Source organism: Pogonomyrmex barbatus, unplaced genomic scaffold (genome assembly GCF_055798465.1).
Source record: "Pogonomyrmex barbatus isolate J1 unplaced genomic scaffold, ASM5579846v1 scaffold16, whole genome shotgun sequence".
NCBI lineage: Eukaryota > Metazoa > Arthropoda > Insecta > Hymenoptera > Formicidae > Pogonomyrmex > Pogonomyrmex barbatus.
This window is the reverse complement of record NW_028297112.1, coordinates 5,413,441-5,425,370: the sequence shown is the minus strand read 5'-3', so window position 1 is coordinate 5,425,370 and position 11,930 is coordinate 5,413,441. Positions and strand designations below refer to the sequence as shown.

General features: G+C 28.2%; 3 protein-coding genes across 7 annotated transcripts; 1 reads left to right on the top strand and 2 right to left on the bottom strand.

Moving 5' to 3' along the window:
• Positions 1-106: 106 nt before the first annotated feature.
• bic (bicaudal) lies at positions 107-3,674 on the bottom strand. Its single transcript, XM_011644619.3, has 4 exons — positions 3,418-3,674; positions 2,547-2,918; positions 2,093-2,213; positions 107-1,973 (listed from the first exon to the last, which is right to left on the bottom strand). The coding sequence occupies exons 1-3, from the start codon at positions 3,493-3,495 to the stop codon at positions 2,106-2,108; spliced, it is 558 nt and encodes a 185-aa protein (XP_011642921.1). The 5' UTR covers positions 3,496-3,674; the 3' UTR covers positions 107-1,973; positions 2,093-2,105.
• On the bottom strand, positions 3,653-8,913 carry LOC105430869 (uncharacterized protein C2orf42 homolog). Of its 5 annotated transcripts, none has more exons than XM_089074174.1 (8): positions 8,598-8,911; positions 7,414-7,802; positions 6,981-7,301; positions 6,552-6,771; positions 6,238-6,443; positions 5,164-6,070; positions 4,916-4,996; positions 3,653-3,769 (listed from the first exon to the last, which is right to left on the bottom strand). In XM_089074174.1, the coding sequence occupies exons 2-8, from the start codon at positions 7,795-7,797 to the stop codon at positions 3,714-3,716; spliced, it is 2,175 nt and encodes a 724-aa protein (XP_088930300.1). In that variant the 5' UTR covers positions 7,798-7,802; positions 8,598-8,911; the 3' UTR covers positions 3,653-3,713. The 5 variants fall into 5 exon arrangements, with proteins under 5 accessions (XP_088930300.1, XP_011642922.3, XP_088930297.1 ...); XM_011644620.3 differs by having other exon boundaries at positions 3,728-3,852; positions 8,598-8,910; XM_089074171.1 differs by having other exon boundaries at positions 3,752-3,883; positions 8,598-8,913.
• An 865-nt stretch (positions 8,914-9,778) lies between these two features.
• On the top strand, positions 9,779-11,311 carry RpL19 (ribosomal protein L19). Its single transcript, XM_011644618.2, has 4 exons — positions 9,779-9,936; positions 10,278-10,384; positions 10,548-10,711; positions 10,942-11,311. Exons 1-4 carry the CDS (start codon positions 9,932-9,934, stop codon positions 11,257-11,259), a joined length of 594 nt encoding a protein of 197 aa, XP_011642920.1. The 5' UTR covers positions 9,779-9,931; the 3' UTR covers positions 11,260-11,311.
• The last annotated feature ends 619 nt before the right edge of the window (positions 11,312-11,930 follow it).

The window sequence follows — 11,930 nt, the reverse complement described above, 5'->3', positions numbered from 1 at the left end:
GAGGAATTATTAACTTGTTTTGTAAATTTTCATTTAGAAACAAGTATAAATAAAGATGTTTTTTTTATTTTATGCAAAGATTGAACGTATTTTTTTTTATTATTACACAAATGTATAATTCATCTATTGCAATTAAGTAATAAACAGACATGTCATCAGCGTGCAAGGCAAACATTTTTGCTCCCAACATTTTGTCATAATTGTCAGAATCGTTTTCATCTTTCATCAAATCTAGTACTTTTTTATTAGCACATGTAATTTACACATAAAATATTAAATTTATTTGATGATCCATATTGTAATTATTTAAAATATTTTAATCTTAAAACAATTACGACATTCTAATTTAATATAATTTTAAAATTAACTTTTAGTTTAATTTAATTTTAACACAACTTTTAACTCATTTTTAAGTAATTTTTTTGTTCATGTAACTTTTAACTAAAGTAATTTTATAAGTCATTAATTTTAACTTAATTTAATTAAAAAACAATATTAACTTACCCAACTCTGGTGTATATACATGTTCATATGCGTGGGTCTCTTATTTTGTTACTGTGTACCAACATAGTGCAAATAGCATGTCATGACAGGATATATATCTATGTGTAAGATGGACGAGACGAATGACGAAGAACGATTTTTTTTACATCTTTAAGTTTTTATCCCCCCTTCACTTAAATTAGAACTTTAGATTCCATTCCTCTATTTTTAGATTCATGCTATTTTTTTGACTACTCCTTTATTATATCTTATAAAAGTTCCGTCCATATATTCTTACATCTATGATTAAACATGATAGGAACATATATACGCGGGTATACAGACGAATTATGAATAATCATAATAGTATAGTATAAGCAAGGCATTTACTATTCCTATATATCCCTACTTTTTCACTTATTAACATAATGGAACGGAATCATATGATATGGATACAGAAATCAAAGATATTGATAAAATATTCATACCATGGACTTAAGAATAGAAAAACGGAGTTTAAAATTCTAATTTAGGCGAGGGAAGGAGAGATAAAAACTCACAAATGCGAGGAAAATTTTGCCATATTTGTTCGATTCATCTGATATATAGATACATGTCTGTATCATGTACTTATGCTGTGTTGGTAACACAATACATAAAGTAAAAAGTTCATACACATGAACACATATACATATATGTTCCTTATGATTCTGTATGCGACATAGATGAATATAGCAGACCTCTCCCCCTCCCTCCCTCCAGCAACGTATCTCTCTTCTCTAGCTTATACTCCGTTCTTCTATTCCTAAGTCCATGATCCATACTAGTTATGCTGTGCTATAGTTTTAATGTTTCTATATATGTTTTTCATATTAAATCTATTTTTTTTTTAACTAAATTTCTAATATCGTTTATTATTTCTCTTTTTTTGTCTAACATGGAAAAATGAATCATGCAAGAAATTCAATTTAAAAAAATGTCTATTGATCCTTTCAATATATATATATATATATATATATATATATATAAACACATATATCTAAAAGTTAAAAGGGAAATATTAGAATAAAAAGCTAGAGAAGTTATTAGATCCTGACGAATTAAGGGTAAGAGGAAGTTTTACTACTCTATTAATAACAAAATTTATATTAGTTCCATTATAATTTTATAATGGATTTAAGATATTTATGACATTTTAAATAGTTAAAACATTGCACTATTGAATAAAAGCCATAAAACATCTTGATTGTTTTGAAATAAGGATCATCTTAATGCACCACCAAAATCAAAAAAATCTCTGAAATATTTAATTTTTGTAACAGCTTTTTTTATTTCTTGTCAACTGTTACTTGTTTTAATGTTATGGGGTGTATGTCAAGTATTTGTAACGTATGTATAGTTATGCATAGTTATGCATCATTGCTTCTCTGTCACAAGCTTCTCTTGACTCATCAATTATTTATTTGTTACAACTTTGTTGTATGAAATATCTGAAAAACGATACTGTATGTTACATTGTCCTCCATATTAATAAATTGCATAGTATATTCTACTTACTATATATTACTGTAGTACTATGAAAATATCAATATATCTATCAATTAATTACCTTAGCATCATTTTTAAGCTTCAGATGTAGCTAATGGAGCTTCTTTCTTCTCTTCAATAATAATAGTATCTTTCTTTTCACCATTGGGTTTATTTTCTTCCAATTCATTTTTTGGTGCTACCTTAAAGTGTTATAAAAATGATAGTTATATATTAAACTTTTACAAATATAGATAATATAGATAATTTCATAAACCATTTCTAAAATAATAAAAAATAAAATAATGTTAATGTTTTAAAAGATATTATATAAATTAAATATATATGTAATCATATACAGAATATACATAAAATTACAGATGCTTTTTCATATAATGCAAGTATTTATGAAAAGTTCTCTTCAAAAAGTTTTTATCTGTCATGATTTTTTATGAATTATATTTTTTTCTTTTGTCAGACTAACAATCATTATTTTAAAAAAATATCAGACATTAATTCTTTTCATATCTCTTTACCTCTTCTTTACTAGCTTCATCAAAGTTCTCCACTAGATCAGGCACCTCATCGTCCTCTTCCAATGTAGTTTTCCCAACCGCACTTCCAGCAACTGTACTTGCTAATCGTTTTAATTGTGTCAAACCTTCAGGGCCAAGCTGGCTCAATATTCCCGGTAACATTTCAGTTATTTGTTTATTTTCTCCATGACCAGTGATGGCAAATGTATTAGCAGACAAACTAGCCTGAGCCTTCGGATTATTAAAATGGATGACTGTACCATCATCTTTAATCATATTAACCTCTTCTATGCCAGGGATTGTATTTACTGAAAGTTTCTTTAAACAACTCTGTAATTTTTTGTCATCTGTGGCAGCAGTTGCATGTACAACCTGTAAAAGTGAGAGATAATATAAATGTAAAAATAACTGATAAATAATACTAAATTCTTCTATAACACATTTAAAAAATATTAGTATTTTACTTAATATCTATCTATTTAATATCTATTATCTCTAAGCATGTAAAATAAACAATTAATTATCCGTTAATGTTTATTTATAAGATCAAAAGTTGATGAGACTATGAGAATTGTAATAAATTTTTATGATATTAACAAAGAATTTATTGCGAAAAATAAAAACAGATAGTTAATAATTTTGTATATATTATCTTTTTTATAATCTTGCGATGTCATGTGTATTATTCATTTTGTTTTAACAGACTACACGCATATTAATGATAGAACGACGACCATGGATCGCGTCATTAGAAACGACAAAATGCACAAGTTAGATATTTACATTAGAGAAAAATGATATGTTAAACAAAGTAACTAAAATATATCAAGAAATAAATAACCCACAAAAATGTATAGCACAGCGCACTTACCTTCTTCTTGCGTCGGGGTGTACCCTTGCCACCAATTCGCACTTGAGCCTGGAGCTTCTTGAGCTTCTCGGGATTCATGCTTTAACCTCTGTTGTGCACTAAGACGACGGGGCCGCAAGGGTCAGAAGTGACTCTGACTAATACGTTTCTTACCGTTAAATCCTCCTCTTACACGAATGAATCGGTATCGTGCGAATGCAGGGACCGGCTACACGCAACACGTGCTCTGCCTTCCGTTTGAGATGCTCGAGAAAATGGAAGCGTACGGCGTACGCTCGTTTGCTCCGATCCCTACGTCACAGCCGACTTCCGGTACTGGCGGCGACAGTAGCGCATTTCCGTCGCGTGAATGCTGTTCGAATGGTGGAGCATCAGTGTTCGTGAGTCTCACGAAATGTGCTTTTTTTTTTGTCATACGAGATTGTCAAAATACATCTAAAAATCAGACGAATCTCAAAATACGAATCTGTAATAACGATAGGGATTGGCAAAAACGTCTGATTAATATTTTATAGAATTTGACGGTTGAACACGTCAACACCAACTTATATGTTCAAATAAATTTATACATATTTATATGTACATATATAAAAGACATTTTAAGTAAATTTATTTTCAAATTCAAATATATTCACAAAACAGCTAATATTGTTAAATAATATAAATATAAATATATACACCTTTTTACATAATTAGCATAACATTTAAAATATACATATTTACAATATATAAAACAATTTCAAACTGTAGTACAATTATTAACATTGTGATATTTTTCATATTAAATTAAGAATATGGACTATAAGATGAAGAATAAAATATTACACAGCAGAAATTATAAATCGTTATATAAAGAAAAAATTATCAATTCTTATTCTGTATAAATCAAGAGTAATATTTCGCCAATTAAAATATATTACAATTATTCAATCAAGAAAATTACATCAGTCTTTGAATTATGTTAGTTATATTTGTATAAGAAAAATACCATACTTATATTATGCTTAATTATTGAGTCTGCATTTATTTATTTCTCATTTTCTCATTTATTTCTCATTTGAAATAGCTTATTTTCGTGAAAAAGATTTTAGTCATTTAAGACTCTTATTAGTTTGCACAAATTCTATCTTGTGAGATATCAAAAGCAAACAAATACTAAAATACTAGTACTTTTTTAACATGAGTATTTTGCAAGAATTTTCATATGTTCTTTGTTTACTTTTGTCAATACAAACAACTGCAAAATAAGTCAATAGAAGTTTTAAATTATAATTGCATTCATAATGAATATCAAGAACCTAGGAACATACGAGTTACGTTATATGTTTAATTTTGTCTCATGTTTCATAAATTTAAATATCGTTTATATTTAAAAAGGTAAAAATTTAATAATTTAAAAAATAAAAATTTTAATCACTTTTAGAAAGAGCAATTTTCCTCCCTTTGTGACTTGTTTCGTTTTTTACATGTCCAAATTCAAATCTAATTCTAAGCTCACCGATTTTCGAAATTGGCAAAATATCTGGTATCCATTCTATTAAGAATGGTGTAGGTTCGACTTGATTCGGAGAAGTATTTCCTAAAAATAAATAGAATGAAATCATATATTAATAAATTTTTCATTAATATTATCTTTTGTATTAATAAGGCATATCCTTTAATAAATAATTTCGGCTTTCAGATTTCGATAAATCATTTTTAACAATTGTTTAGAATAATTTTTTTACGTATCAAATTTTCACTTACCCACTTTTAGATATGTTTTCAACTCTAATGGTTTAATTAATGCATTATTATTTGTTTTTTTGAAACGATCTATTTCTGTTTCTTCTCGTTTATATAGTTCATACGTTCCATCTGCATTCTGCACGAAACTTCTCGTTATTTCTAAAGGTATATATGGCGTCTCAAAGATACTTTTTACATGTAAGATATTTGTAATCTGCCATGTGTATTTAGTAAACGTTCCCAGTGGTACTCCATCTTTCCGAACAAACGCTGTTGTTGAATTAGGCAAGCGTTTCTTCTTGCCGCCGCAAGATATTCGTTCGCGTAAACAATCGAAGAATATCTGCGGTACATGGAATACTAGGGGATCAGGTTTGCCATCAAATTGAAAATGCATCGTCTGATTTATTCGCTCAGTTATTGAAGCAAGCCATTTAATAAATGGCAAGTTTGTGCTGGTCTCATCTAAATAATCACAAGTATTTTGATATTTCTTAACAATTTGCGATTTTGTCTTCGTCTTTCTCGGCTCAATTGAATTCAAATTTAAATTACTGTTTACATGCTTCTCGTCTCTTTTTCGTTTCGTCGAAATTGTTGGTTGTGCTGCATTAACTTCAGGATTTGACATACTTTTGTTATTGTAATGTACTACTGCATTTCTATCAACTAGTTTTATACTATTATTTAAAGTAGTATTATTATCAACAAGTTTTGCATTAGTCACGTCCAAAACAGTAGTATTAGTATCAAGAACCTTTAACATATTTGGATCCAAAATTTTTATGTTATCGTTTAATACATACTGACTATTATTCAATACATTGTATTTTGTATCAATTGTTCCTTGATCATCCAGTATCTTTATCGTATTGCCTCCTCCCAGATAGACACCATTTTGATCAACTACTTCTAAATTATGAACCTGCGTATTTTATATATATATATATATATATATATATATATATATATAAATAAGTTAATATTTTCAATTATTTAATAAATTAGTAATTTCCTTTTTCAACAATTAAATAAAAGAAATATTTTTTATATTAAATAAATTAATAAATATTTAATATTTTAATATCTTACCTGCGATACTATATTATTATCGTCTAATAAACTACGATCACATTCCACTTCTATATTTTCAACAATGCCATGCGATAAAATTGAAGAATCTAAATTCATAGAATCTAAATCTAATTTATTTCCATCCAAACTTTGTACAGTTAAAGTATCATCACGAAAAATTAATAGATGTGTATCAGTTTCATCTGCGGTTAGACTATCCAGATCTGAAATTTTATATACTCATGATATTGATACAACATAAAATAAACTTTGGAAAATATAAAACAAATTTTTAGAAATTTTTAGACATATAGTATACACATATATTTTACCAATTTCAACAATCTTATCTTCCAGTTCATTTTGCACTATGGTTGCAAGAGGTTTTTCTATACTAGATTGCATTTGATCAAGATTTACATAATAACTAAATTCGTCAGATAGCTTTGGATCGCTAGCAAAAGCACAAATGCATGCATAAAAATGTACGCATCGTTTTGGTTGCGATAATGAAGTACCATCGACTTTATCTCCACCTATTTTCATTGTACCCTACAAATAAATTAATTATTCATCAATTATTCACACACATTAAAATATTTTATATTTTATAATTAAAAGTATTATTTATAAAAAGATTATATAATTTAAAGATTATATAATTTAAATATTAGTTTAAAAATTAAATCTTAATAAAATATTTACAACCTCTTTAAATTGTATAAAAAATTTTATAAAATTATTATGCACATATTACTTACTTTAAATGTAGTACAACTACAGAAGTAACGATGTTCTATTCTATCTTTTAATTTACTAACAAAAAAAGAAAAATGAAGATAGCCTAAGGGATGTTTCGAGGAAGCTTTACATTTCACTGCCATTATATTCTTTGAAACTCTTTGTACTAGAGGACCAGAAGTTTCTGTTGCCAACAACCATATCTCTTGCTTTGTTTCATTATTTACATTCCATGATGATAAAACAGAATTTTTCAAAGTTAATGGCTGTGCTTCCGCATAACACTTTAATGCTGCTTGAATGTGCTGGCATGTGAGTATGGTATTTGAATAATCTTTCTCCTAAAAAATACGATTACAAAATATATGTGTTTTATGTATGTATGTGTGTGTGGTGTGTGTAAAACATATAAAAATATATCAAAATCTATAAATTACAATAGAAAACATTTACATGACATTTGAGAACACTGGTATGGAAACTCCTCTCACAACTGTCCACGAAACACAATGCAGTTTGTGAAATAAGCGTTGTAATATCATTTGAAATAGTAGAATTTATCATTGGTAACTGTACAAAACCACGATAATCAGGTCCCTTATCCTTGACTCGTACAGAAAATACTTGCACTGTCGAGCCTGTAATAAGTTTACATGCTTCTGTCGATAGTTTTCGCTTTTCGCCAGGTTCCTTGAACACTGCATCACAATATTTATTCTTGCAACAAAGACCACGTGATCCATTATAAGTTCCACATTTTGGACATTTTCGAACTCCACGAAGAGTAGCTTTTCCCAAATCTGACAAAAGTTTCCTCAAACGTTCTTCATTGGACATAGCTGCTATATATATAATAATATATGTTAAAACTAAAAATTTACATATTATCTATTATTTCTAATAGTTTACTTCACAAATTTTTAATTACTAGATTTAAAAAAAAATTTTGAAAAATATATTTTTTCATATCTTACTTCACATTTAATCAATTTTTTATATTCACGTATTCAATTGAGACATTTTCTCTATATCTTTAAAATATCTAAAAACTACTTATTATGTTATTTCTGAAGAATTATATTTCTTCTTCTTTTAATTAATCAGAAAAGTAATCAAATTTTCTTTGAATATAACATTGCTTTTTGCTAAGAAATTATACATAAATAAATAAGTTAAAAAAAAGAAGATAAAAAGAAGGAAAAAAAACAAGAAAACAGATAAAGAGAGAAAGGAACAATTACACAAAACACATACACACATAACTTTGGGCATCTTTGCAACTTTACTATCTTTATATTTGTTTCTATTTTAATAAAATGCATCATTCTTTGTATTTGTATTATCTTCTTAAAATAAAAAATTATATATTCAATCTCAGCAAAAGCTTTGTTATCATATAACCAATTAGGCAAAGTGTGTAGATGTTATTATGTGCTTTAACAAAAACAGCTGAAAGAAAAATTGTTCGTAATTGTATCAAATTGCATAATAAAGATGTGAAAATAAATGTGTCATCATTCAGGTTGTTGTTGCTAAGAAAAAAGATATTGAAAATGCACTTCGCATGATTTGATGTCATCGTCGCAAAGTGCATTACATAAAATTACACTTTTAAAAAGTAATTTTACTGATATTACCTTTCGATATAGCAAAGATGTAAGAATTGCAGTCGGAGGAGGAAAGAACGTTTCTTTCACGATCGGATTACGTTTCAAGTCTAATTTACTCCAAATAGTAAATAAATAAAGCCTGTCACACACGAAAGTATTTTAGGTGCAGAGGGCGTGAAATTCTTTCCACGGTTTCATCGAAAAGATAGACAGTCGAATGTGTTTTCCATTATAATTATAGTCCAGTTATGTCTATTTAGGCTGGATCCTCATACAAACACCGGCGCTTTGACGCAACAAAGCGCTAATTGGTGAAAAATGAGTGGTGGGAGTAAATAATACTTACTCATTTTTCACCAATTAGCGTTCTGTGTCAAAGCGCCGGTCTGCAAGAAGATCCAGCCTTAAGGCTATATCAGACTAGCGGTTGCGCGGCTACGGTTGCCGGTTGACGATTCTATTATTATCAATCACATTGACCGTAACCATGACTTATATTGTGATTGGCTGAAATAGAATTGTCAACCGGCAACCGTAGCCGCGCAACCGCTAGTCTGATATGGCCTTTAGGATCTCTTCGGTTAAGCTAATTTCGGTTAACTCGACCATCATGATTGCCAACAACTGAGAAATAAACTATTTATTCTAGATAAGTATTAAAATTTTTGTTTAAGCAAATGATTGTTTAATAATTTTTATTTAGATTAATTATCGGATATTATTTATAATTTCATCTACTTACCAAAATACAACATGAAAAGAATATTAGGTTAAAAAAACATACACTATTTTCTGAGCATTGAATTACGATTGGCATTTCTGCGGGTTAACCGTCGGTTAACTTAACTGAAGATTGGTGAAAAAGGCCCTTATATTTATAGTCGGGACTAGTTATGCCAGGGTTTGAAACACTTTTCGGTTTAGTTACATGGCAGCCAATATTTAGAAAAAAATGAGCCAAACTATCACCGTTCGGAATAGACCCTGCGCAAGAAGTTCAGCTGAAAAGAACATATCTTATGAACGGAATGATCTTATGTTCATGGTTAAAAATGAAATGATTTTTCAGACTTGCCAATAAAAACGGAACACAACTTATTTATATTTAATAAAATTTTGTTTTACAATTAATTGCACGCGCAATAACAAATTTATTATACGACAAAATTTTTAAGCATGTTAATTGGCTTTACAATAGTGGAATCTTCAAATCTCCAAAAATTTGCTAGCTTGTAACCAATCAACGTTCAAAAATTTTATCATATTATAAATGAAATAGTGCTCTTGCATTCTCTCAGGAAGGAAATGTAGCATCGGCCATCTTGAGTCTCTTTTACAGAGGAAAGCTTGTGGAATACATCATGAGGTTCGTTTATTACAATAAACTGTATATTATTTTAAAGAGTATTGTAACTAAATACGTTTAGAGTTATTGTATAAGTTACACTAAATTTCATCATTTATGCATATACATGATTTTACGATGAAAATTGAAAAAAATATTTCTTTCGCGTATCTACTGCTTGTGATCTGTCGAGCACATGGGTTTACCGTTATAAAATATCAATCATACCTGTCACATCTATGATTTATTCTCTACATAAAGAATTTTGTGAGAATATATGACTTTTGTTGTAATGAACGTTTTACGTGTAAATATGAGTTTTACAATAAATTGTGTAACGACCTAACCTTATACTTTTATAGCTCCTTGAAGCTGCAAAAGAGGCTAGCAGCTTCTGTTATGCGATGTGGGAAGAAGAAAGTCTGGTTGGATCCAAACGAAATCAATGAAATCGCGAATACAAATTCTCGTAAGTTTCATTTTCTTTTGTTATTCTCATCTGTTATTTTTTTCTATAAATAAAAATTACAAAAATTTTTAAGTCAAGAATTAGAAAAAGAACATCTGTTATCATGTTATTGCTTTTCTAATATATATATGGAAATTTTTTCATTTTATTATCCTTTTTTCAGGGCAAAATATTAGGAAATTGATCAAGGATGGTCTTATTATCAAAAAACCTGTAGCTGTACATTCGAGAGCTCGCGTTCGCAAGAATACCGAAGCTAGACGTAAGGGTCGTCATTGTGGTTTTGGTAAAAGAAAGGGTACGGCGAATGCACGTACACCTCAAAAGGTATATATATTTCAACAATTAGAGTCTATATTGTTTTTTTTATCTTTTCCTATTATATTTATTATTAAAAAATTGTTGTGTTTTGATAAATATTATCAGCATTAAAAATAAATAGTATTTGATGTATAACACAGATTTTCATCACTGGCAATGTATATTACACATAGCTCATAAATATTTATAATTAACAGAGTGCCATTATATATAATGTATATGTATGTATCATACAGGATCTTTGGATTCAAAGAATGCGAGTTCTTCGTCGTCTTTTGAAAAAGTATCGAGAAACGAAAAAGATCGATAGACATTTGTATCACTCGCTGTACATGAAAGCTAAAGGTAATGTTTTCAAAAATAAACGAGTATTGATGGAGTTCATCCATAAGAAGAAAGCGGAAAAGGCCCGTGCTGAGATGTTGTCAGATCAAGCTGAAGCTCGGCGCACAAAAGTCAGAGAAGCTCGCAAACGCCGTGCAGAACGTATTGCTTCAAAGAAACAAGAGCTACTGCAATCGTATCAGCGCGAAGATGATGCCGCAAAGAAATAAATCGCGAGATATATCTTAACAAATATAAATAAAATGAAAAAAAAAAAGAAAAGTACGACGTTCTTTTCTCCTTTCAACATCTTAAAGTTTAAATGTAAAAAAATTATAAAAGGAAGTAAAATGACTCAGAATCAAAAAGTAATAAAAATCTATTAATTATATGTATTATAGACATTTTAATAAGAATGAAATTCTGTAATTGATGGAAATTAAACAAAAAGTAAGAAATCTTAAAACTAAAGTAAAGAGACATTGAATATTTAATTTATTTAAAAATTATGATTATGATTTAATTAAAAATAAAAGCTCAAATGAGTAAAATACTAAAATCAAAATTTTATTGATAATAAATTTCATTATCAAAGATATCTATAATCAGTCTTGATAATTTATTTTATATACATATCAAATAAATATATATATATATATATATAAAATTATATATATATAATTATATATATATTTATTAATTATATATATATATATATTACATTTTTAATTTTATATATATATATATATATATACATACTTTTAATTACGCGCGTGTGTATGTGTGTTTTAATAAATAATTTGCATTAATATCCATTTCTATAATCAGAGAGAAGCTTAAGAGCGGTCATCTCGGCCTTTTTCGTGGAACGGTCGAAACTCCCTATACACTAGCGTCCATT

Coding starts and splice junctions, on each gene's coding strand:
- bic (XM_011644619.3), bottom strand. CDS start 3,495: ATGAATCCCGAGAAGCTCAAGAAGCTCCAGGCTCAAGTGCGAATTGGT. Junction 2,919..3,417: donor CACCCCGACGCAAGAAGAAG/GTAAGTGCGCTG, acceptor TCACTTTTACAG/GTTGTACATGCAACTGCTGC. Junction 2,214..2,546: donor ATGAAGCTAGTAAAGAAGAG/GTAAAGAGATAT, acceptor TAACACTTTAAG/GTAGCACCAAAAAATGAATT.
- LOC105430869 (XM_089074171.1), bottom strand. CDS start 7,797: ATGTCCAATGAAGAACGTTTGAGGAAACTTTTGTCAGATTTGGGAAAA. Junction 6,444..6,551: donor AGATAAGATTGTTGAAATTG/GTAAAATATATG, acceptor ATAAAATTTCAG/ATCTGGATAGTCTAACCGCA. Junction 3,884..4,915: donor TTTGCCAATTTCGAAAATCG/GTGAGCTTAGAA, acceptor TCGTTATTACAG/ATTCGTATTTTGAGATTCGT.
- RpL19 (XM_011644618.2), top strand. Junction 10,385..10,547: donor AATCGCGAATACAAATTCTC/GTAAGTTTCATT, acceptor TCCTTTTTTCAG/GGCAAAATATTAGGAAATTG. Junction 10,712..10,941: donor ATGCACGTACACCTCAAAAG/GTATATATATTT, acceptor TGTATCATACAG/GATCTTTGGATTCAAAGAAT.